Source organism: Sus scrofa, chromosome 7 (assembly GCF_000003025.6).
Source record: "Sus scrofa isolate TJ Tabasco breed Duroc chromosome 7, Sscrofa11.1, whole genome shotgun sequence".
In the NCBI taxonomy this organism is placed as follows: Eukaryota; Metazoa; Chordata; class Mammalia; order Artiodactyla; family Suidae; genus Sus; species Sus scrofa.
This window is the reverse complement of record NC_010449.5, coordinates 22,429,583-22,453,984: the sequence shown is the minus strand read 5'-3', so window position 1 is coordinate 22,453,984 and position 24,402 is coordinate 22,429,583. Positions and strand designations below refer to the sequence as shown.

Below are 24,402 nucleotides of genomic sequence, written 5' to 3'. Positions count from 1 at the left end.
TCGGATTCGTTAACCACTGCGCCACGATGGGAACTCCTTCATTTATTTCTTGAGAAGTTTCTGCACTATTATCATTTGGATTTTGTTTTGTTTTGTTTTATTATGTTCTTGTACAGTTTCCTAGATATGATAAAGCTTGTGTATCAGATGTTTTCCTAGCATGTGTAAATAATTACAAGATAAGCATAGAATATCTTCAGTTGTGTCTTCTTCAGCTTCATTCATCAAGGTCATAATTTCCAATGTACAGGTCTTTTACTTCTTTAGTTAAATTTAATTCCTATGAATCTTATTTTTTTGTGAGGCAATCGTAAATGGGATTGCTTTCTTAATTTTTCTTTCTGATAGTTCATTAGTAGTGCATAAAAATACAACTTTTGTATATTGACTTTGTATCCTGTGACTTTTCAGAATTCATTTATTCATTCTAACATCTTTTTTGGTGCAGTCTTTGGGTTTTTCTATATATAGTATGTCATCTGCAAATACCTACAGTTTTTTTTTCTTTTTTCTTTTGGTTTTTGATTTTTAGGGCCACACCATGGCATATGGAAGTTCCCAGGCTAGGGGTTGAATTGGAGCTACAGCTGCCGGCCTATGCCACAGCCACTTCAATGCGAGATCCCAGCCATGTATGTAACATACACCACAGCTCATGGCAACACTGGATCCCCGACCACTGAGCGAGGCCAGGGATCGAACTCACATCCTCAGGGATACTAGTCGGATTAATTTCCTCTGCATCAACAATGGGAACTCCCAAATAGTGACAGTTTTATTTCTTCCTTTCCAATTTGGATGTCTTTTGCTTCTCTTTCTTGCCTTATGCTCTATTTACGACTTCCAATACTATGTTGAATAAAGTGGCAAGGATGGGCATCTATGTTTTTTTTTTTTACTAATCTTAGAGGAAAAGCTTTTATCATAGTTGAGTGTGATGTTAGCTGTGGGCTTGTCATATGTATGTTAACATTATGTTCAGGTATGTTCCATCTCTGCCCACTTCATTGAGAGTTTTTATCATACGTGGATATTGAATTTGTCCAGTGTTTTTCATGTGTCTATTGAGATGGTCATATGTTTTTTTATCCTTCTTTTGGTTAATGTGGTATATTACATTGTTTGATTTGTGGATGTCGAATGATTCTTGTATCCCTGCAATGAATCCCACGAGATCATAGTGTATGATCCTTTAAATTAATTGTTGAATTCAGTTTGCTAATATTTTCTTCAGGATTTTTGCATCTCTCTTTATCAAAGATACTGGCTTATAATTTTCTTTTCTTGTGGTGTTCTTATCCAGTTTTGGTATTAGAGTAATGCTGGCCTCATAAAATGAGTTTGAAAGTGTTTTCTCCTCTTCTAATTTTTTGGAGTTTGAGAAAGATTAGTAGTGATTCTTCTTTAAGTTTTTGGTAGGATTCTCCTGTGAACCTACTTGTCCTGGACTTATTTTTGGGGACCTATCACTTCATACCTGTCAGAATGACCTATCACTTCATACCTGTCAGAATGGCTATCATTAAAAAAAAACACAAATAACAAATATTGGTATGGATTTGGAGAAAAAGGAACCCTTGTACACTATTGGTAGGAATGTAAATTGGTGTAGACAGCGTGAAGAATAGTCATGCTTGTTTCTCAAAAAACTAAAAATAAAACTAAGAGCAGTTCCGCTTCTGGGTCTATGTTCCCTAACACCTCAAAACACTAATTTGATAAGATACACATTCCCCAGTGTTCATAGCAGCATTATTTACAATTGTCAAGGTATGGAAGCAATGTAAGTGACCATCAAGAGATGAATGGATAAAGGAGATGTGGCGTATATACACAATGGAATACTACTCAGTCATAATAAGAATGAAATTTTGCCCTTTTCGTCAATATGGATGGACTTGGAAGGCATTATAATAATTGAAATAAGTCAGACAGAGAAAGACAAGTACTGTATATCACTTATATGTGGAATCTAAAAAAAATTAACAAACTAGTGAATATAACAAAGAAGAAACAGACTCACAGATATAGAGAACAAACTAGTGGTCGGTCATCAGTGGGGAGAGGGAAGGAGGGAGGGACCAGTAGCGTTGTAGGGGAGTAAGAGGTACAAACTATTTGGTATAAAATAAGCTACAAGACATATTTATACAACATAGGGAATATAGTCAATATTTTATAATATGATACTCCATTTATAAATGGAGTATAAACTTAAAAAATTGTGAATCATTATATTGTACACCTGCAACTTATATCATACATCAACTATAATTAATAAAAGGAAAATAAGATTATTTAAAGTACTTTGTTATAAATTAAGACACTGATTGTGATCACTAAGTAATCTCATCTAAAAGGATACTAATTATGTTGGATTGAATCCATCAAATGGCCTCATTTACCTTATCATCTCTTTAAAGACCCTTTCTCCAAATACAGTCACAGTCTGAAGCGCTGGACCCTAAAGCTTCAACATATGAATTTTTAGCGTGGTGGTGCACAGTATAGCTCATTAGAGCACTACAAGGCAAGAAACTACAGCCAATATAATTAATAAGCCAACATTTGTTCATTGCTTAACATGTTACTAGGTCAATTGAACATCAGAACTTCTCTAAGGGAAGTAAAAGGGTTTGATTCTTTGTTCTTTGTTACCCCATGCAGAACTCCTACTAGTTTAGGCTTAAGTGATGATAGTGAATGGAGGAGCTGGATTTATAACCCAGATGCATGGCTACAAAGCTGTGCCATTTCCCTGCGCTATGTTTACATGAGATTATCCATTCCTCTGGAGAAGCTGAAAAGTGAAGGCAGCAAAAGGACATACTGGGGTGGCAGGAAGAGCAGCTTTTTCATTTAAAATGTGACACAGATGATTTCCCCAAAGCACAATTATAAACCTAATGATTAAAAAAGCTACATTGCACAGGTGAAAATCAGTGGTTAGGAATTATTTTCTGTTGGATATTCCACCAGCTTTGCTTTCTCTGGCTTCTCATGTGGCTCTATCACTTTGTCTCCTTGCTTGGGCAGCAGAATTTTTGCATCCGGGACACCAACACCTTTAGGGCTTCCTTGACATCCTTGTTACGTAGTGTATAGATGAGAGGATTGAGAAGTGGGGTGATGACTGAGTAGAAGATAGCCACAATCTTGTTGATATTTGACTCATATTTTACTGCTGGGCGGACATACATGAATATGAGTGTGCCGAAGTAGATGGTGACCACAGAAAGGTGGGCTGTGCACGTGGAAAAGGTCTTGCGTCGGGCAGCAGCTGAGGCCATGCCAAGAATTGTGGCCAGGAATTGGGCATAGGAAGCCATGGTAAAGACCAGCGTCCCTAGGATAATGACAGTGCTAAAAGCATAGCCCACAGCCTGGATGGCATATGTGTCTGTGCAGGAAAGGCGGAAAATCTGATCGGCATCACAGAAGAAGTGGTTTGATCTGGTTGGGGGTACAGAAGGAGGTTTTTGCAAGGAGGAATGAGGGGAACATGGGGCAGAGGAATCCCATAAACCAGCAGACCCCAGCCAGGATACCACAAGTTTGAGGGCTGAGCAGTAGTGGGTAGTGGAGTGGTCGGCAGTGGCAGCATAGCGGTCAAGGCCATGGTGGTGAGAATGAAGAGCTCCGTGGCAGCCAAAGAGAAGAAGAAGTAGTACTGGTGATGCAGTTGGGACTGAGATGACCCTGGGAACTGAGAAAATTGCCAGCATTTTGGGCACAGTGACTGTGGTGTACCAGAGCTCACCGAGGAGAGATTCAAGTAAGAAGTACATGGAGTATGAGGTCCATCCAGGCCACAATGACACACATGAGTGCCATTGCCACCAGAGATAAGAGGTAGACAGGAGAAGAGGTGGAAAAAGAGCAGCTGGAGACGTGGGGAGTTGGAAAAATCTCACGAAGACAAATTGATACCACGTGCTGTTGCTCTCTCCATTCAGCTGGGGGATCAGCCAGCAGAGAAGACACATGAGATTGAGATGTCCTCAGTTATGTGGTTTCCTCTCCAGCTTTACTCCACCATTTGACTTGCACCCCTCCCGTATTCCTTTTAATCACTCTTTGGCTGCTCTATCTACAGCTGTAGGCTCCGAAAGACAAGAGGTCTGGTAAATTTAAAGTAAAGAGCTAGTCTGAATGCATGTCAGGTATGGGTTGAACCCTGTATTATTGTTGATATCAACTTTTTTGACCTCCAAATAGCAATTTTATATTATTTAACAATATTTCTTTTATGAAAAAAGAAGTACAGTCAGTTTACAATGCTGTGTCAATTTCTGCTGTTCAGTGAAGTGATTCAAAACCTAATATTTCTAAGGATTGGTTATTGTGTACCCTTGAGCTTTCCGACCCTAAGATTCCTTAACCTTCAGGTTTGCAGAGGATATGGGATCTTACTTTTCTCCTTCTGTTCTGGACAGTAGCTCTGTCTTATGCCATCAGATCTCAGAAGGTGTGGAGTAGCGGACATGTTTCCCTTTATGCAGATTCCAACCCAAGACTGGAAAGAGGCACTCCATGGAGACTTCTTGATTCTGAGTATCAAAGGCAGAGTAGGAGAGATCGTGCTCAGTGGAGTGTAAGGATGGGAATGCAGTTTATTTTTTTATTTTATTTTTTGTCTTTTGTCTTTTGTTGTTGTTGTTGTTGCTATTTTTGGGCCGCTCCGCGGCATATGGAGGTTCCCAGGCTAGGGGTTGAATCGGAGCTGTAGCCACCGGCCTACGCCAGAGCCACAGCAACTCGGGATCTGAGCCGCGTCTGCAACCTACACACAGCTCACGGCAACGCCGGATCGTTAACCCACTGAGCAAGGGCAGGGACCGAACCCGCAACCTCATGGTTCCTAGTCGGATTCGTTAACCACTGCGCCACGACGGGAACTCCGGGAATGCAGTTTAATGTGAAAAGTGAATGCAGGTTTGGATCCCCAGGTGGGAATTTGGGAATGGGTTAGAATCCTTGAAAGGAGACAACAGTTAATGATATGTGCTTAAACTGAAACTGATCACAAAAGCAAGGCTCAGAGGATAGTAAGGTTTGCACAGTTAAGAGTTAACATTGGGATGGATGAAGGTGATGGCATTGATGTTATTGAGACATGAGTTTTACATATTTTTCCAGATCTTGTAGGTTTCTTTTCCTTTGAAGTGCTCTAAAAATAGAAATGTCAAATATAGACATCATTAGGAGTAAGGTTAATACACTATACATTAAAATACATGAGAAATTGTTTTGACACAATATAAAGGTATGATGCAAAGTCTAATATTCAGTATGATCTGCTATATATTCCCAAGATATCAGATTACCTGTGATTTTTTTTTTTTTTGTCTGCACCCGTGGCACTTGGAAGTTCCTGGGCCACAGCTGTAACCAGAGCCACGCAGTGACAATCCTTGATCCCTAACCTGCTGAGCCATAGGGAACTCCACCAGTGACTTGTTATTTTTTTTTTTTTTCTTTTTACAGCTATACCTGTGGCACATGGAAGTTCCCAGTCTAGGGGTCGAATCAGAGTATGCTGGCCTAGGCTGCAGCCATAGCAAAACTGGATCCTAGCCACATCTGTATGCTGCAGCTTGGGGCAACGCTCGATCCTTAACCCAATGAGCAAGGCCAGAGATTAAACCTGCATCCCCACAGACACTGTGTCAGGTTCTTAACCCATTGAGCCACAACGGAAACTCCTGACTTTTTGTGTCACCAAGCTCTTTATAATAAATACATTTTAATGTCATGAGGTGGTCTTGTTTTGCTATTAAAATATTTATCTTCATGTTAGAAATACATTGTTAGTAGAGAAAAAGTAGCAAAAATTGACAGGTATTAAGAAAATAAAAGTCGTATGTATATTTTCCATTCAGTGATAAACATTATTTATATTGGAGTGTTACTTATGAACTATTTTTGTATGTATGTATGTATTTATCTTTTCTAGGGCTGCGTCCGTGGCATATGGAGATTCCCAGGCTAGGGGTCTAATCCCGAAGCTGTTGCTGCCGGCTTACGCCAGAGCCACAGCAATGCCACATCTGAGCCGTGTCTGCGACCCACACCACAGCTCACAGCAATGCCAGATCCTTAACCCACTGAGCAAGGCCAGGGATCAAACCCGAAACCTCATGGTTCCTAGTTAGATTCATTTCTGCTGCGCCATGATGGTAAGTTTTGTGTGTGTATGTGTGTGTGTTTTGTCTTTAAACAGCACAGATTTATTTTCTTTTTAAGAAATTTTTATTTATTAATTTTTTATTATGGTTGATTTACAATGTTATGTCAATTTCTGCTGTATAGCAAAGTGACCCAGTTATGCATATATATATATATATATATATATATATCTTCTTTTCTCATTATCTTCTATAATGTTCTATCACAAGTAATTGGATATAGTTTCCTGTGCTATACAGAAGGACTTTATTGCTTATCAATTCTAAATGTAATAGTTTGCATCTACCAAAAAATATGGAATGCCTCTGAATTTGCATGTCATCCTTGTGCAGGGGCCATGCTAATCCTTTCTGTATTTGTTCCAGTTTTAGTGTACGTGCTGCCCAAGCGAGCATGACTATTTTATTTTCATTCATGTATTTATACACACAGATGCACACACACACACACATACACAGAAAAATGCACACTTGAAACCACAAAGAGCAGGAGGTATGAAATGAAAACTGTGAGGAGTTCCCTACAGCCACCAGTAAGGGGAGGGCTAGGAGGAAGGGCTGGGTCACTGTAGCAGGGAGACGGGGCCTGCTTGGACAGACAGGGTATATCCCCATCTCTGACTTCTAATAGTCTTCTTCCCTGAAGGAAAAGGGATGCCTGTAGAGAAAGGAAGACTGACTTCTGATTTCCTAGCTGGATGCTCACAGACCAGCAGATGCTACCCACAGAGTTAGGGAAGGAGGCTTGGGCTGAGGGCTCAACCAGAGAAGAGACAGACCCATCTTGCTTGAATTAGTGATTTCTCAGCGGTAGGAAGATGTGGGTACAGGCTCCAGAATCAGGGCAGATGATTTGGGGGTCATACTGGATCACTGGGCGAAGAGTTTTGGGCATCGGGAATTTAGTATGAGGCCACCAGCTGAGAGTCACCTTGCAAGATGAAGCTGAGTGGGTGGCCAAGGCTACTCACCCCTGTTTAAATTAGTCACACAAAGAGCTAGAGCAGAAGTTACTTCCAACCAAGAAGAGGATGCAACATTACCAGCATATTGTTCCTCTTTTTCATCACCTCCCTGATCCCAGAAAAAATAGTGGCAGGGGAGATTGGGGGTCTTGTGGGCAGACTAGACTTTCCCTTTTATTCCAAGCTACTTGACAAAATGCAGGACTGGCTGTTGGCTGGGGTTATTTTAAAAGTAGTGTTGATATAAAAATGTGATTGAAATAAAAATAAACAGAACTTTGTGTGCAAAACTTTACCTTAATAGAGGCAAAGGAAAAATAACCAGTCTTAATAACCAGAGAACACTGAAAACTAAACATGACTGACAAATTAAGGAATCCGACTCAAAGTTATTAGGAGGTTGGCTACCCAGCGGAAAGGGCGGGAGTGAGCAGAGTACAGTTTACAGCAGTAACCATAAAAATAAAACCATTGCACATTTGCAATCCATACTTTAAGACTCCTTCATAAACTGTGTATGTATGTGTGTATGTATAGGTATATCATCAGTCACTGATACACATTTAACATTTAGAGACTAATGCTTGGGTGGTTGGGGGCTGTTTTAGGCAGCTTTCCTTTTTTTTTTTTTTTTTCCTGTCTTTTTGTCTTTTCTAGGGCTACACCCGAAGCACATGGAGGTTCCCAGGCTAGGGGTCGAATCAGAGCTGTTGCTGCCGGCCTATGCCAGAGTCACAGCAACGCCAGATCCGAGCCCAGTCTGTGACCTACACCACAGCTTACGACAGCGTCGATCCTTAACCCACCGAGCAAGGCCAGGGATCGAACCTGCAACCTCATTGTTCTTAGTCGGATTCATTAACCACTGAGCCACGATGGGAACTCCAGCTTTCCTTATTTTGCTCTGAAATCCTAGGTTCCTTCCTGCCTCAGTGCCTTTGCTCACACCTGGCATCCTCCTCTGTGTTTCGTAAAATAGAACCATTCATTTTTATTTATGAAGCCTTAGCCAAATGTTCTAGTCCAGTGACTGGTGAACTAGTCCTGAGTTCCTATTGCTGAGAGAGCCGTAGTTCAGCAGAATGGCAGTTGAACCTGAAAATTCTTATCCAGTAACCTCATCTACCAGGAGTGCACTGCAGCCCAGGGAGGAGGGTGCAGCTGTGTGTGTGGTAACAGGGAAGCTTTGGATTTTTTAGTTTCCAGGTCCACCTGCTGGTGTGCAGCCTTGTATTTAATTCTCTTGTGAATGACTTTATCTTTCCAGTAGGACTCTGGATTCAGCATCCGTCTCTCACAAGATACTATATCCTTTCGCACATCTATGTTCTCAGCCTGCAGCGGGACCAGGAAGCCAGAGATGGATTTGCACATTAACACTTCCACTTTCCTTCCATTTAAATTTTTCTACTTCTGTCTATCCACAAACCTTTACGATATTGCTGGTCAGTGAGTCGAGTAGCCATGAAAGTGGGGACACCAGGTAGTTTTATGGTGAAGAAATGAAAACTCAGCTATATATACAGAGCTCACTCACATAGAGAACTCTATGGATGGAGAGAACTGTAAGCATTTATATCGTCCATTCCTCTTTCACTTTGAGTAAATAAAAAAGTATAGGTGGCTGATAATAATAAACTTGAAAATCTGTACTGCGACTTTCTCATTTCTTGACCACCAGCTTTTGTTCCATGAACTTTATCTGCCTCCAACCCCATTTCCTCCAGTTGCTATTTCAGGGCATTTATACAGCTTTCTGGAGGAGCTCAGGTTAGCAAGTTCTTGGCATTCTCTTTTCTGCAAGGAACAATCTCATCTCTTCTCATCTATGCTGGATTCTGAACAACAGAACTGATGGGGGCATGCTTATATTTTACTTTTGTACCCTGGAATTGGGGTTTGAAATATTTTTTTTTATTTTCCCTGTATAAATCCATGATATTCTTCATTTTATTTTGTTTTCCAGGATAGAGGTGAGTGAGACACTGTAGAGAGAGTAAACTAGACTCTCTATGCTTCCATAAATCTTGCTGTCAAATAAGCAGTGGTTCCCTTTCTCTCACTTTGTCCATTCTCCAACACGAGGCTATGCTTATAGCTGCTTGCATCACAATACTTTGGCCTAGAATTTGGGCTAGTAATTAAGAAATGACATTCATCATCTCTCATTTGCTCATTTTACAGAATTCACTTAATTTTCTGAGCCAAATTTCCTTCTGAAACTTTGGACAAATCATCTCTAATCCTAACTATAAGGACTCTTGAAAAATGTCAAACTAGTATAAGTACTTTTCATTTTCTACCTTCATTTATTATTTAGTTTTAAAGCAGGCAAAAGTTTAATTTTATTGAAAATAAATTTTAAGATATCACTGAGATAGAGCCATTTATTGTGTCATTTCCCTTTGTGGAGTTGTGGACAAAGTTGAGTCAGTCCTTAAAAATTTCAGGTAAAGACAGCTTTCTCTGAGAAGCTGTGGAGCATAATTCAGAAATGAACAGCTCGAGGTACTCACTCCTCCTTCTCCATTTCTCTCCCTATGTCAGCAGCTGATAGAGATTCTTTTCCTCATCCATCACTCCAGGCATTTATTCTCTGATTCTAGAGGGGTGGGGAGATTCTTCTGTTTTGTGAAGCTTCAGGTTACTTTTGGTATATTCTATCCTGACTTTCCTGAGTTTAGATCTCTCCCACTCTCCCTCCCTCCCTTCCTTCCCTTCCCCCACACCTTTTCTTTCTTTTCAAAATAGGGATACTGCAACTCAATCCAGACCTATAAAAGGGCAAGTCTGGCTCATTATCATTAATTACACTCCACCTTTCCATTCCTGATCTTTTTTTACATGATCAAAGACTCTCATTACCTTAGGCATCAGGGCAGAAGTAGATGGCACTCACCAGTGATGGGAAAGAGGACCAGAATGATGCATCAGTTGGCACTGTGGGATAAAGAGGAAGGGTGTAGCTTTTGTCTTAGGAAAAACAATAAGAAAGCCCAATGGAGGAAGATGGTTTTGAAGAGGGGCTCCCCATGTCTTCTTACCCTCCTTTTCAGAAGCATATCTTCCCTAGGGTGTCAGGGTCTCTAGGAGACCAAGGGATCTTCAGAAGCATCCCTCAGTTTATTTTTCAGATTTTGAGCCTCTGGGCTCTGAGGTGGTTGCCCTGGGAAGGGAAATGTTGTTGGTATGAGTCTCTTCCCCTTGGGGAACTGAAGTCCCTAAGACCCAGGCCCATAGAGGTGACTCACAGAGATGATTGGTGTCAGGAGCGCAGCAGCCACACTGTTCCCTTAGGGTCAAAAAGCCCTGCCAGGAGTTCCCGTCGTGGCGCAGTGGTTAACGAATCCGACTAGGAACCATGACGTTGCGGGTTCGTCCCTGCCCTCGTTCAGTGGGTTAACGATCCGGCGTTGCCATGAGCTGTGGTGTAGGTTGCAGATGCGGCTCGGATCCCGCGTTGCTGTGGCTCTGGTATAGGCCGGAGGCTACAGCTCCGATTCGACCCCTAGCCTGGGAACCTCCATATGCCGCAGGAGCGGCCCAAGAAATAGCAAAAAGACAAAAAAAAAAAAAAAAAAAAAAAAAAGCCCTGCTAGAGCAGGCAGTTCTCTGTACAGGGACCATCTGCCCACCTGATGTAGGGAGCAGGCTGGTGGGGGCCAAGTTTACTCTCTTGCTCTCTGAAATGTCAGCTCCGAGGCTTTGGGTTCTAGAAGTCCTTAAAATGTCATATTTGTCAATCTACAGCCACTGAAGAAGGTCAGTCCCCACACAGGGGCCGGTTCAGTCACTAATGACCATTAGTAATAGGAATTGTAACCAGTGCCCACGTCAGCTGATGTTGAGCACAGAATTTTTTTTTTTTCCAGACTTTAAGGAAGGCCTTCTTCCGTGGGTGTAAAGAGAGTTAGGTAAGACACAGGAAAGATAGCAGCAATTTTCCTGAGTTCACTAATGTGGTCTTGAGGAAGTTCTCCCAGCACAGAGTTTGTGACAGAAGAAGAGTCCCATCAAGTCTGGACAACTATCATTCACAATGAATATGCTATTTTTTTTTTCACTTTGAAGATAATCCTTTCAAGTCACTAACTGGAGACCTGCTTTAGGACCAAACTGTTTTGAAACTGGAAGGTCTGCAAAAACCTGTCTGATGCCTTTTCCTCCTCCTCTTTTCCCTTGTGTGTTTCTTTTTTCTTATTACATCCTAGGAACTGAATATATAGCAGAGGAGCAGTGAACTGGTCAGGGTTTGATCTTGGTTATATGACTGACCTAGTTTAAATCTCTGTACAAGTCATTTCATTTTCCTGAGGCTCACATTTCTCTCTTTTTTTGTCTCTCTTTTTTATTTTAGGGCCACCCAGTGGCATATGGAGGTTCCCAGGCTAGGGGTCGAACCGGGCTGTAGCTGCTGGCCTACGCCACAGCCACAGCAACTTGTGATCTCAGCTGCATCTGTGACCTACACCACAGCTCATGGCAACACCACATCCTTAACCCACTGAGCGAGGACAGGGATCGAACTTGCGTCCTCATGGATGCTAGTCATATTTGTTTTCGCTGAGCTGGGATGGGAACTTGTCATATTTCTCATTTTTAAATTGAGATAGAGCTGATTCTTGTTATTTGCAGTAGTTATATTCTTTCTATAAAGTTGCAGTGAACCACAAAATGGAAGATATCAAATTCTTCGTCTTATTTTGGGTGACCACAGTTTTGAGCGGCTGCATTCGTGATCAGATGACCCTTTCATTTCTCTCTGCCTTCTTTCAATTTTCTACTTACTTGTACCGCCTTTGTGGTACCTGGTCTCCGCCCCGAGAGTGTAGCCACCCCTAGAAATATCCTGGATCCTATGTGACAAGCATTTCTGAAAGATAAGTGGCCTGATTTCTTTGGATTCCAAGGTAAAAATAGAAGAAGAAAAAGAGAAGAAGAAAAGAAAACAACAGACCCCAGTCTCATTCCCTTTCTTCTGAATTCTGAAGAGTTCTTGGAGCAAAAAACACACTGGAGATGGAATAGAAGAAAAATAATGTACTGATTTCTTCCTTATGAGTATCTGACCCTTTCTTGAATCACCGAAAAATGGAAGGAGTGGGCTCCAGTTATAAACGTAGAGTTCTATCTACACAAGAAACAATAAAATGCTGTCTGTCATAGCATGTGGTCCCTTCCAAGCCTCTGCTGAATGATACAGATTGAGAAGACTGGCTGCTTCAATGAACCTGGACAGAGGCGGCTTTGCTGAGATAACTGACTGGGATGTGAGAGATAAGCATCTAAACCCTGTTTGAGAAGGTTCCAATCAAAATAAATGACATACTGGGCTCATTTCAGAAATAAATTTAAGTGAACGACCATTTCCACTCCTCCCAACACAAACAAGTATCCCACAAAACCAACAGTGTCTTAACCAATTTAAAAATCAAAACTGACTTTCTTAAGCTAGGCCTAGTCTGAAATATTGGTTGAATATGTAATATGAAAGGAAAAAAAAAAAAAAACAGTTGTCCTTTTTAGACATATTGATTTCTAGGAATTTTTTTCCTGGAAAATAATTTTGTGCAATATATAGTCCCACTGGGTTTTTAAGATCTATACCACCTATTTAAGTCACTTTAAGGTGTACTTGTGATCACATATATTTAGCTTTTTTCATGACAAGACAAGGATATCCACTATCTTCACTGTTCAAATGCTGTAATGAAGGCACTCATCAAAGCATTTAGCAGGAAAAAATAATTCATGGAGTAAGTATTGGATAAGAAAGGATAAAGCTCTCTCTCTTGGTAGGATTATCTACCTGGAAACTACTCCTCAAAGCAGAAAAGTTACTACAAATGAACAATTTAGTGAAGAACCTGGTTGTAAAATTAATACAAAAACACGCACACATGTACACACAGACACACATGTCTTCCTACATTCAGCCTTTGAAGTTTTTGGTTATTAATTCATTTTTGAAAGCTAACAAAGGGGAAAGAATCAAGTGTTTATACTACCTCTCTTATATGAAATGTATTTCAGGATAAACATATCATTGATAAGGAAAAACTTTTCTCATAGAAGAATCACAGTTAATAATATAATAGGAGCAATGATAAAGTTAGAGTCAACATTTTGCAACTAATATTGCTATAATGTATCCAGGTCACACTCATCAATAGCTACTACAACCATGAGGTGAAACTGGATAGGGGAGTTCTAGGATGGATGGAGCGGGCTGGTATTGCCTGAAACCAGTGATCAATTCACCTCACTAAAAGTGAGACCACTACACACCATGTGCCTCTTGATGCAGTGAAATGGAACACAAGCAATGAAGTGTTTGTAATAAAAAATTAATACTTTGTCTAATCTAATAGCTGGAACCATCTACATGCAGTAAATATTGGGATTATAGGACTATGTTTAATAACAACACAAAAAGGCAATCAGCAAAATCCAAAATTTGGGACAATCTGACCCTCAAGGAATAAATGGCATGGGGGGAAAGGGGAGGTGGAATTGATACAGAGTAAATGACGTAAAGAAAATAATAGACAAAGGCAACATATTTGGTCCTGATCCAAACAAAGTAATTAGAAGATGAAACAATTGAATATGGACTGAGGATTCAATTATATTAAGAAGTTTTTATCGGCATTCCTGTTGTGGCTCAGCAGGAATGAACCCTCTAGAACCATGAGTATGCTGGCTCGATCCCTGGACTTGCTCAGTGGATTAAGTATCCAGCATTGCTGTGAGCTGTGGTGTTGGTCACAGACATGGCTTGGATCTGGCAGTGCTGTGGCAGAGGCTGGCAGCTGCAGCTTGGTTTTGACCCCTAGCCTGAGAACTTCCACATGCCCTGCAGATACAGCCCTAAAAAGCAAAAAAAAAAGTTTTTACTATTTTTCTGATTGTGATGATACTGTGGCAGTGTTATAAAGAAAGTTTATAATTATTGTTATACATGGTAAAAATTTGTGGTTGAAATCAATATACCATCTGGAATTTGACCTTTATTAGAGGAAACAAGAAACACAAAAAAAGGATAAAACAAGAACAACAAATATGATAAATGATGAATAAAGTTGGGTGATAGGTACATGGATATTCATTACAGTATGATTTCTACATCGTTTTTAAAAGTCCAAAACAAAAAGTTAAAAATGTAATACTTTATATATATATAGTAAAATATAAGTACTTTTATATATAATATATTAAGTATATTTTAATTTTTACCAAAAAAATCTTTTAAAAAAGATTTTTAATTGATATAATTGACGTAGAAATTGTATTAGTTTTATTTGTACATGGCTTCAAATCATGTACAAATAAAATGATGAAAATCATTGTAGTGTATATAATTTTTTTCAGCTTTATTGAGGTAAACTGGCAAAATTGTAATTATACACAATTACAGATTGTAAAGTTATAAAATACATTTCAGGAGTTCCCGTCGTGGCGCAGTGGTTAACGAATCCGACTAGGAACCATGAGGTTGCGGGTTCGATCCCTGCCCTTGCTCAGTGGGTTAACGATCGGCGTTGACCTGTGGTGTAGGTTGCAGTACGCGGCTCGGATCCCGCGTTGCTGTGGCTCTGGCTTGGTAGGCCGGTGGCTACAGCTCGATTCAACCCCTAGCCTGGGAACCTCCAATGCCGGGAGCGCCCAAGAAATAGCAACAAAACAACAAAAGACAAAAAAAAAAAAAAAAAAAAGATACATTTCAAGTGTAACAGTGATATACATATAATGTATTGAAACTACAGTGGGATATCATCTCACCTGTTTGGATGGCTATTATTTTAAAAAAGTATTGGTGAGAATATATATATATAATGTGTAAAGTTTTCAAATATGTATAATTTCATATATATATATATATATATATATATATATTATATTTGAAAGTATGAGTTGGGTTCCAGTCCAACTCTGAACTCCTGAGACTAGGAGTCTGAGGGCAGGAGATGTTCCAGCTCAAACCATCAGGCGGGCTTCCTCTCTGCCTTATTGTTCTATTCTGGCTTTCAACATATTGGATGATGCCTGCCCACATTGATGAGGGCTATCTGCTTTACTCAGTCTACCAATCAAATGCTCATATCTTTGGAAACAACCAGGCATACCCAGAAATAATACACAATACACAATAATACACAATTATTTAATAATACACAATTATCCAATTAAATAATGTTTAATTGGATATCTGGGCATCCCATGTCCCAGTCAGGTTGACACAAAAAGTTAATCACCACAGCCATCAATGTTATTAAAAAGTTATTAATAACAGAATTTTTGCTAAGATATTCTTAGTTTTGAAGGTATCCTAATCTTTAATAATTTTCAGTTTTTGGAATTCCCGTCGTGGTCAGTCATTAATGACTCGACTAGGAACCATGAGGTTGCAGGTTCGATCCCTGGCCTTGCTCAGTGGGTTAAGGATTTGGCGTTGCCGTGAGCTGTGGTGTAGGTTGCAGACTTGGCTCGGATCCTGTGTTGCTGTGGCTGTGGCATAGGCAGGCAGTACAGCTCCGATTAGACCCCTAGCCTAGGAACCTCCATATGCCATGGGAAGCAGCCCTAGAAAAGGCAAAAAGACAAAAATAAAATAAAAAATAAAAATAATATTTCAGTTTCTTTAAAACTAAAGAATAAAGGTAAAGAAATTTAGTTTTTATTTATTCAGATCTATCACCTTTTTTTTTAACTTACAGATGGTGCTTTTTGAAGTTTTGTGTGCCTATGCAGGCTAATGATGAGGAAAATTAAAATGATGATAAAGGTGATGATGATGACAATTAACTTACTGTGTTCTTAATAGGAAATAAAAACTTTTTGGATTGTTACAAGAAGAACTGTTCTAACCTCTTTGAGAATTCATTCTACCTGAGCTAATGTATGTTCTATGGTGTATATTATTTAAAAGCAGTTGGCTTAAAGGGAAACTGGAAAGAAGGGAAGGTAGAATGAAGGACTTCCCTGTGGCAAAGATCATAGGATTACTGCAATGACAGATGACCAAGTGGGAACCCACCCACGTCTTTATTCTCCCCTACCACCAAAGAGTTGATGGAGCAGCATCCAGAATGTTGTAACATTGAAAGAAATGTGGCTTCATTTCAGCATCTGAACTTCTTTTTCAAACTAAGATAAAGATGGTACTGACTTTCATGTTTAAGTACTTGTAAATATTCAGTATTTACATGTAACAGAACACAGGAAAAATCATGAGCATATATGGTCAGTGTGGCATGACAAAGGAAATAAAATAGTCATGAACAAACAGATGAGCCACTAGAGGTTTAGCTTACTGCATCCCTTTTGGGAGAAGACATTAAGAGGAGATATTAAGTATAGAACTGGAAGCACCATGCATGCAAGTTATAAACTCTTCTACTTATTATATCCTTGCTGCTATTCCTGTTCTTTCACCAATCTTTGATCAAAAACATTTTTTAAAAATCTGATTTGCTGAGTTTTTGTTCAAGACTGTGTCAGTAATTCAATTCTTATTGATGAGGAGAAAAAAAGTTATGATTGAGGTCACTCCAGTCACCTTCTATTCAACTGAACCAGATCATGCTGCATCAAGTAAGCAATTGAGAAACTGGCTCTGGAAAGGTTGTATACATGACAGTGGTTTTTGTTGTTTGTTTTTAAGTAGCATATTGGTGAAAAAACCGTAAAAAAGTAGAGTAAAAAAGGATGATCCAGATAGCTGAGAGAGCATATCTTCAACTGTTCTTTAATAATTGTATTTTGGCCACAAATCATCCACCTCAATAGTTGAGGACTGCCTGTTTGTACACCCCACCAAGGTTTAAAGGAGTTGTAAAGTATGTACGTATTGTTTTTGATACATTTTATTTATAATTCTTCTTGAAATCACTGATTTGATACATCTTACTCTTAATTTTAAAAGGCTCTGCTTTCCATGAATTAGTTAATTGTGACTACAATGCTAGAGCTCAGCTATATTGGAGATGCCGGGGATTGAACCCGGGGCCTCATACATGCAAAGCATGCGCTCTACCACTGAGCTACATCCCCACATGCAATGCTCATTTCTTTTTTTTTTTTTTTTTTTTTGCTTTGTTTAAAGTTCCTCTAAATAGTACAGTCTGTGGCTAGAAATTCTACCTACTTTTTCAATTTGTATTTCTATGAATAAAACAAGATCAATTTAATAAATACTTATTAAAAAAGATTACCCATAGTTTCCCTGTATTCCTTTTAATATCATTTAGCACAACTTGTAAGGGTGGATTTGTTATTTGACTAAGTTTGCCTCCTTCTCTAGTAAGGTAACTTCGGGGGCGGGCGGGGGGGGGGAGAAACTGTGATTGATTTTTCCCATAGCTCTTTATCAAGCCCTTATTAGCATCGAGCCTTGCACATAGCGGTTACCAATAAAGACCGGCGAAAAATAAATTACAGGTATTCTCTTTTCAGGATTTATGTTACAGAACAGAAAATCTTGTAACGAAGTGTGTGTGGGAGAGGAGGATTCACAAATATATAAACAGATAACTGTGCACTTATACAGTATGACAAGCGCTCCGACAAAGATAAGCTTATGTAACTACAGCAGCAGACAGAAAGTATACCACACTCTTGATCAGAAATTGACTACTGCAGGAGTCTTGAAAGGAAAGACTTGGCCAAGTGAATAAAGGTCAAGAGTTGCACCTCTCGTTGCACATTTCCTGGCACCTGTTTTACCCCTCCACGGAAGCCGCTTCTCTAAGGTTGGAACAAGTCTTGCTCTGTCCCCAGTCCGGCGGGTCCTGGGGCCTCTGGAGCACTGGAAATCTCCCGGAAATTGCCCAGTGCCTCGATGGTGCCCTACCTCTTCCTCAAATTCTTCTGGGCCCAGCCGTGTTGAAAAGGAGAAGGGAGGTTAGGACAACCTGTATTTTCCAAGATCTTGGGGAGGCCTCAAACAACGTGTTCACCTTGTACCTTTGCAAAATTTGTGTCAGTGAGATTTTATCCAAACCAAGATTTGATTTCAGAAATAGGAGCCTGGTACACGGCTGCAACATCCAAAGACGGCAGCAAGAGTGCAAATGGTCCACCTCCCACCCGAGCAGGTAGTGAGGAGAAAATTAGGAGACGAGCCAGGATTCCAGCGTGGAAAAATGGACATGGTGGTGGCTCTTCTCCAATTCGTGAGTGGTGGTGCCAGGCCATTTTAGTGGTGGAGTGAATTTTTTGGTGAATTGAAATAGCAAATGAAACTCGGATGTTACATAATCCCCTATTGGTCAATGTTCCCAGATTCTTAAGAGACTATCCTTCCGAGTTTGAGCACTGCCAGGTCTAAATGCCTTTAGGTATTCACTTCGAGGACTGCTTTGACCAACACAGAGGTGCTAACATTTGTACCTTTGAACCCCATTGGAGATGGGTATCAGGGATTTCAATTGCTTTCCACAAATGAGTAATTCTTTTGTAATTTTGGCCATAAACTGGGTGATTTAGACCACGCCCTTTGTGCCCGACCTACTAGCGACTGGATGGTTGAGTAAAGTGTTGGAGTGGGCGGTCCCTTCCTTCCTCTCCCTCTCGGATGTGGCTTGGTGGTAGACCGAGTTCTCAAGCGTGAGGTCATGGGCTCCATCCCTGGTATGTCTCATTGCAAGACAGCTTTTACCTGTAGGTGTGCTTTATTTCGGCTTTTTTTTTTTTTTTTTTTTTTTTTTTTTGCTTTTCTTAACTTGTTCTTACTCATCTTTATCTTCCTCTTTCCTTCTCTTCTTATGACTAGTGGCTATATCTCTCTAACGCTCAGGGCTTTCCAATATCAAGAGAAATGCCACTTGGGGTTTCCTAGTGGCCCGCGAATTTCTGCATGCTTGCATGCTTGTGGGCCCAGTTAAACCGAGGAAAAAAGTAAAAACTGTGTCAAAACAGCTGAAAAAAATTGCTACTGTTTGTAATTTAGAGTACAATGCATTAATTTTTAAAAATTATTTTTAAATATTCATATACTATTTTCTCAATATATAAAAAAGCTTAGATACCCTTAGATATCCCTCACACATGTAAACATTATTTTAACATCTGGCTATAAAAATTCAGGCCTGATATGTGAAATTATTTTGTCTTTAAGTGTTGAAACACCTTAGTACTGCTTTATTGTTAGAAAATGATACAGTAATGTCCTATTCATCAATACCTCACATCGGCGGTCCTCAAACTATAGCATGTATCAAAATCACCTCCAGGGCTTATTAACACAGATTATTGGGCCTGCACCCCCAGAGTTCCTGGTTCACGGGTCTGTGATGAGGCCTTAGAATTTGTATTCTTAGCAAGATCCCAGGAGATATTGATGCTGCTGGTCCACAGACCACAGTTTGAAAAGCACCGCCTCACTCCAAAACTGATATAACATGGATTTATATTTGAACTGGCAGCATCTCTCTCACAGGATATAGTTTTCCTCACCCATTCTACTCAGTGGGATTTTCCTTCTTGGGCCAGGCGAGATTTACACACATACTGACTATGGATAATTCCAAACCCATAACCTGAGACTGGATCCGCCTTGCAGGATCCAGTTCTTTCCCAGCCGAATTGGCTCCTCTTTACAGTTTGGCTTTGTACCACATCATGAAATTTCCCAGTGGTTTGCTGTAGCCATCTATAGTTTGTTTGTTTTGTTTTGTTTTTTTGATGCCAGCTTTTCCAAAATGCTCTTAATCTGAATGATTTATATTCACAGTGCTGTTGCAATAAAAGCCAACTTTACAACTGCTTGTTCTGAGCTTGTTCTGAGTTGGGTCTGGTCAGGTCCAAGAGGATCTGAAGGTTTTAATTAGCACTGACTTGCACAACGCACCTTCTTTCTGACACTGGCTTGTGGAATTCATATAATTCTTACACAACAAAATGAACTATATTTATGGGCACAGTTGATCATGTATTGATAAAGAAAAGTATTTCAGGGTCATAAGCTGGTTCAGCTTGTGGGGATGTAGCTCAGTGGTAGAGCGCGTGCTTTGCATGCATGAGGTCCTGGGTTCGATCCCCAGCATCTCCAATTTATCTCTTCCCACTTACTGTTTTAAAATGTGGGATCGTTATAAACAGACACAGTTGGTTTTCAGCAGTTCTGCTATGTCTGAGCAATTTAAAGTTAAACAACAAAATTATATTTCATTCTAGTTTTAAAGTCAAATATGCTGCTGAGTAAAATTCACTTTGCTTTAATTTGCCAAGGCCGCATACGACTCTGAGGCCATAACATGCTTTTGGAGGAGGCAAGAAGTGGGAAGGGTAAGAAAGGACTTCAGGACAAAGGGTAGGTTGATTTTCACTCCTGCTCCTAGGGTTTTGCTGCTGCTGCTGCTGCTGCTGCTTTCAACCACTCTTTCACCTTTGTCACAAGTGCTGCTATCTTATTCGGCCATAAACAAAAATTTTATTTTCTCATTCTTTCTGTTTTAGAAGAGATCATGCTTGAGGTTAACTGCTGAATAGAAAATACACTATTGGTTTAAGTGGGTAAAAGTATGACTTTTCTAATAATTGCCTACCTGAAGCGACGAATGTAACTGGAAGAAATTGTAAGCAAAGAATAGGTTTCAGACAAGAGGAGATACTTGATTAGAAACGTGTGTAAAGAGGAGGAAGAATTTCTACTAGCTTTTCCTTGGTTCTTTTTGAGAATGAAGGGGAAAAAAAAAAAACAACTGCTGCTAGCAATCATCATCAAGGACACAGGATGAGAAACCGTGTTCTCTACACTTCACACTTTACACAGAGCCATGCTTTGCTTTATAAACCGCTGCTCCATTTAAGTTAAATTAAACTAAATTAAACTCAACCCCACCCCACCCCCAAATCCTATAATATTCTATCTCGGGTGTTGCTTGGTAAAAGCCTGTACTTGTTTCTGCAATCCTCCTTGCCTGAGCAAGGCTTAAATTAGCCTTTCCCTCTTATGGATGGATGATTGCGATTTATCTAACATTTGGAATATAGAAGCTAAAAATAGATATTGTGAGGTCTCAAGGTTAGGAAACAGAAGTTGGTCTATCAGTAAAAATAATTACAATTAAAGTTCTTGATGTTAGCGTAGGGATGGTTTACTCAAGACACACAAAGAAACCACTTTCAATCATTTCATTGCCAGCTTTCTCTTTCTCTCCATATAAACAGTTTTTCCAAGTAAAAATTTAATCCATTGAATGAGTAGTGTTTTCTTTACAGAGAAGAAAGCATTTCTGAATTGAATTGAGAGCCACTACACTTTTTAAGCTATGCCCCAGTGCAGAATCATTGTTGAGCTTGCACAGTTAGGTTAACTCTGCTCTTTGCTGAGTTAGAGGATACTGCAAAACTCCATTAAACCCTCCTAGATAACCCCTCTTGGCCTCCAAAAAACCTTAGACAGTGACCTCCAATCTCTCTCACTTTGGTAGTTAGGAACTTCCAATAAGAAACAGAATGGAAGAGTTAATGTTTCCAAAGAGGACTTCCAGTTAGTACAAATGCATGCTCACAAAAACATTGGTGAATTCATCATCATTACATAAAATGAGAAAAAGAATAGGTTTATTTTTTTACTGATCTAAAATTAAGGAAAAGGAATGGATGCATTTATTTTATTTCTGCAGAGTTTTACCCAAAATGTCTTGGAAAAAACGTTGTGAGCAATGCCTCCATCGAAGTTGCAGAAATAGGCTCTTTCTCATTCAGGGGTATTTTCTCCCTAAAACTTGACACAGTTTACTTTTGTAATTTTTACATTTACAGTTTCTGCACCTCTGGTTAAGTTGCTTTAAATGTACTCTTTTTCATTTTAAATCTATTTTCAAAAAGAAAACAATAAATAACTTAGGGGAATAAATTTGAAACTTCACCATTTTTTCTCTTGGTTAGTAATTTTTCCAAGTGGTTATGTATCCATATTGACTTCCACATGCATTCTGGTTGCTTTTAATATAAAACTAAAACTCCCTAACACAGCCAAGAAAAACCTGTGATGGTTTAGCCCTATCCTTTTCTAGCCTCATTCTTTATCCTGCCTGTAACTGTTCTTTGCATTCTAGCCATACTGGCTTTCCTTAGGTTCTTTACTCATTGCCCAGCTTCCTCTGCTGGATGATTCTATGCTCTGCCTCTCTTTCCTATATAATTCTTCCACTTTTTTGCAACTCAAGTCTCTCCTTCTCTGACCTCCCCAATTAAACAAAGTCTCCTATATATGTTCTCCTAAATATCAATCATTCTTTTTTGTAATGTTTATCATAGTGCTGCTACTATATCTGTCTGTGATTATCTGATTTGTATCTCCTCCTCATTTAGTACTAAGTTTTTTTATCCTTGGAGGTGGAGACCAGACCTATTCAGCTACCTTTCCACACACTGGTTGAGTAGGCATAAAACATATAATTTTTGGAGTGAGGGGATGAATGAATGTTTCATAATTATTGACTAAAATAGCTAACGGTAGATCTTTCACTGCTTGAGGCCAGCTGTTTGTGTGCATAGATTTTCTTCCAGAACTCATTTCAGGGATCTCACATCCTGAAATATAATTTCCTGAAACTGGCATGCTAGCCCAGTGTCATGGAACTGCCAGCCAGATAATTGCCTCTAATGGTCTGATGTAAGTGAGCCTAGGTGAGGGAATGATAGTCCTATAGAAATTAACATCAAGAAGCAAATATGTGCTATAACAGCTTATGTTTCCTTAATACTCATTTGTGATTTGTAAGAGTCAAGGGTTTTTTTCAGTCGTTCCTGGACACCCAATATCTTACCATGGTAAGTGAACACTTCAAAGAATATACAAATTTATCCATATGTCTTTTGGTGTTTTGTTTTGTTTGGTGGTGGTCATAGGCAAGTTTTCCTCAGATAAGCTAACAAGTTTATATGCCATACAATTTTAAGAACTATTATTCTAAACCATATGGGGCACTGTTTGATTTTATAATAAGATTATTTGACATTTTAAACCATGACTTTGAATGGAAAACTATTAACTTTAAACCCTAGCTTGATTATTTATTTACTAGCTGTGATTTGGGCAAGTTAGTTCATTTCTCTCCAAGTCCTAGTTTTCTCATCTGTAAACTATGCATAATAAGGCTTAGTTTGTTAGTTTTCCAATTTATATTTTGGAAAGTCTCTATTCATAATTGATCTTGAACACCTAAGTAAATTCCAATAAAACCACGTGCTAGATCAGCAGTAGACAGCCTGAGAGTCATTATGAATGCAGGTGCAATAATAAGATGTTGTTGAGATTAAATGCTCTAACCAGTGCATTTGATACTGTGATTAAAGATGGTAACAGACAAAAAATTTCAGTACATCAAAAGTAGATAGGCCCGGCTGGGATTCGAACCCAGGATCTCCTGTTTACGAGACAGGCGCTTTAGCCAACTAAGCCACAGAGCCAGCTGCCTGCCAGGTAAGGCTTCCTTTCTGATCAAATTGTACTCAATTTGGTGACAAGCTGAATTATCAATTAGAGTTACTGTGTACTTTCTTCTCAAACAAATCAACTGTGTAGCACAGGCAGAACTGGGATGGAAATTCCTGGAACTTAAGAATCCCATCAAGCCTAAACAAAACACATACACACACCCACACCACAACATAGAAAATGTACTTAGAACAATCACGGAATGGGAAAGAGTGGATACGAGCAGAGTGTTCATTGTGGAGGAAGGAGCTTCTCTGATGAGGCCAGAGAAGTTCTTATATTCACCCGATTGCAGTAATTTAGACTCTTCAAGTAAGTGGATATTCTAAAAGTAGACTGAAAGGCTTTTCTAGCAAAATGGGTATGTTAGAACTTAGGTCAAATTACTGGCATTCCTGGTTACTAGCAGATGGCAATTGTGCACTGAAAACAAACAAAACAAAAACAAACAACCCCAAACGCCAAACACATTCACTCTACTAACATTTGTCGGCTTGTGCTCTGCTTGAGAATATAGGAGACGATCAGCCAGGAGGTGGCTCAGTCAGATTTCATGGTTTTAGGGCTCAAATTCAAGAGCCTTTGCCGCCCTGAGGCAGGGAAATGACCTCTGTTCCTGCAGCTCTTAGCAAAGGGCACAGAGGGAAACCATTGCTCGCTTGAATCTGGGAGGCCTCACAGACTGGGAAATTCTCCTTCTCTCTATTGCCTTCTTCATGTTGGTTCTTCAAAAGGATGTTCTTTAGTATTTTCCTCATGGACCCTTAACTTGTAGACGCTAAAAACATTAACATCAACT

General features: G+C 39.6%; 1 protein-coding gene and 3 non-coding genes across 4 annotated transcripts; 1 reads left to right on the top strand and 3 right to left on the bottom strand.

Annotated features, from left to right (window-relative positions):
• Nucleotides 3,012–3,788, bottom strand: LOC110261736 (olfactory receptor 6Q1-like). Its single transcript, XM_021100028.1, has one exon. It carries the CDS (start codon nucleotides 3,786–3,788, stop codon nucleotides 3,012–3,014), a length of 777 nt encoding a protein of 258 aa, XP_020955687.1.
• TRNAA-UGC lies at nucleotides 17,135–17,206 on the bottom strand. The gene has a single exon. It is a non-coding gene; the product is annotated as a tRNA-Ala (tRNA).
• On the top strand, nucleotides 20,133–20,204 carry TRNAA-UGC. The gene has a single exon. It is a non-coding gene; the product is annotated as a tRNA-Ala (tRNA).
• Nucleotides 23,502–23,575, bottom strand: TRNAT-CGU. Its single transcript has one exon. It is a non-coding gene; the product is annotated as a tRNA-Thr (tRNA).